The sequence below is a fragment of the Aplysia californica genome, unplaced genomic scaffold (assembly GCF_000002075.1).
Source record: "Aplysia californica isolate F4 #8 unplaced genomic scaffold, AplCal3.0 scaffold00184, whole genome shotgun sequence".
NCBI lineage: Eukaryota > Metazoa > Mollusca > Gastropoda > Aplysiida > Aplysiidae > Aplysia > Aplysia californica.
The window spans coordinates 347,195-348,209 of record NW_004797454.1 but is presented as its reverse complement, the minus strand read 5'-3'; the positions used below and the strand labels follow the sequence as shown (position 1 = coordinate 348,209).

The 1,015-nt window shown below is 41.1% G+C and overlaps 1 protein-coding gene across 1 annotated transcript in view; it reads right to left on the bottom strand.

The window, feature by feature from the left end:
- Positions 1-6: 6 nt before the first annotated feature.
- The window catches only part of LOC106011781, a gene marked incomplete in the record, with an annotated part of 12,191 nt that continues 11,182 nt past the window's right edge, over positions 7-1,015 (bottom strand). The window contains 1 exon segment of the mRNA XM_013082604.2: positions 7-255. Within this exon segment, the coding sequence (XP_012938058.1) occupies positions 173-255 (83 nt within the window).

Here is a 1,015-nt window from a genome sequence, read left to right as displayed (position 1 = left end):
ACACACACACACACACACACACACACACACACACTATTTCTCCCCTGCCTCTCCCTCATGTTCAATTCACGAGGTTCAAAATCTTCTGTGATATAAGACCAAAACCTTTAGCATACTTGGTCACACAGTTCACCAAAGTAGTGGTCTGAGTATTGTGCAAGAATCCACGTCATCAAGAATAATGGTGGTATACGGCGGTGCAGCAGATCAGTAAGGCCAGTGTCCACAGTGACGGAGAGATTATGCCTGCTGCATCTACAGACAAGAAAAAAGTAATGGTTTTTGAGAATAAAAAACAACAACTACCTTGCAAAGTGAAAGGATGCACTGCACTGCAAGTTGTTTTTATAAATTCTCATACTCATAAAAGGCCCACATGGTTGAACGTGTCTAGGACGGCCAACCATTGTCGAGGAGAAAAGGGATTAGACGGATAGCCATTTCACTTAGTGTCAATACATTGTAAAAAAAAAATAATTTAAAAACTACCCCCCCCAAAAAAAAAAAAACAAACAACCCACCGCGAGGGAGGAAATGGGAATTGGCCGTTAGTACAGGTGTTTACCTTATATATGTGGCCCTTTAGAACAGGTTCGGTTGATATAAGCTTACGTGTATAAAATACGAGTCTGACTCCTGATCAGGGATATTTTTTTAAATCGAGTATCTCGATCTTTCTGCTGGGATACTGTATCCTTTCAAGCCCTTATACTTTATAGGCAGGGTCGGAAGCCCGTCTCATAAATGATCTACATTGTGTCGATGCGGCGTAAAACCACATAAATAAAACAAAATAATCATAAGTAGTTATGTGCTTTTAAGAGGTCAACTTATTACGCTCCCGAGTGTGGTCACCCCGGAAAGTCAAAGGTCCTGAGGATAGGCCCACGACAAAGGGAGCGGGTCACAATAGAAAGGAAATGCACCAGAAGACGTTGAATCCTGCTTTATTAGGAGTATAATAATAATAATTATTAAGAGAGAGAGAGAGAGAGAGAAAGAGAGAGAGAGAGAG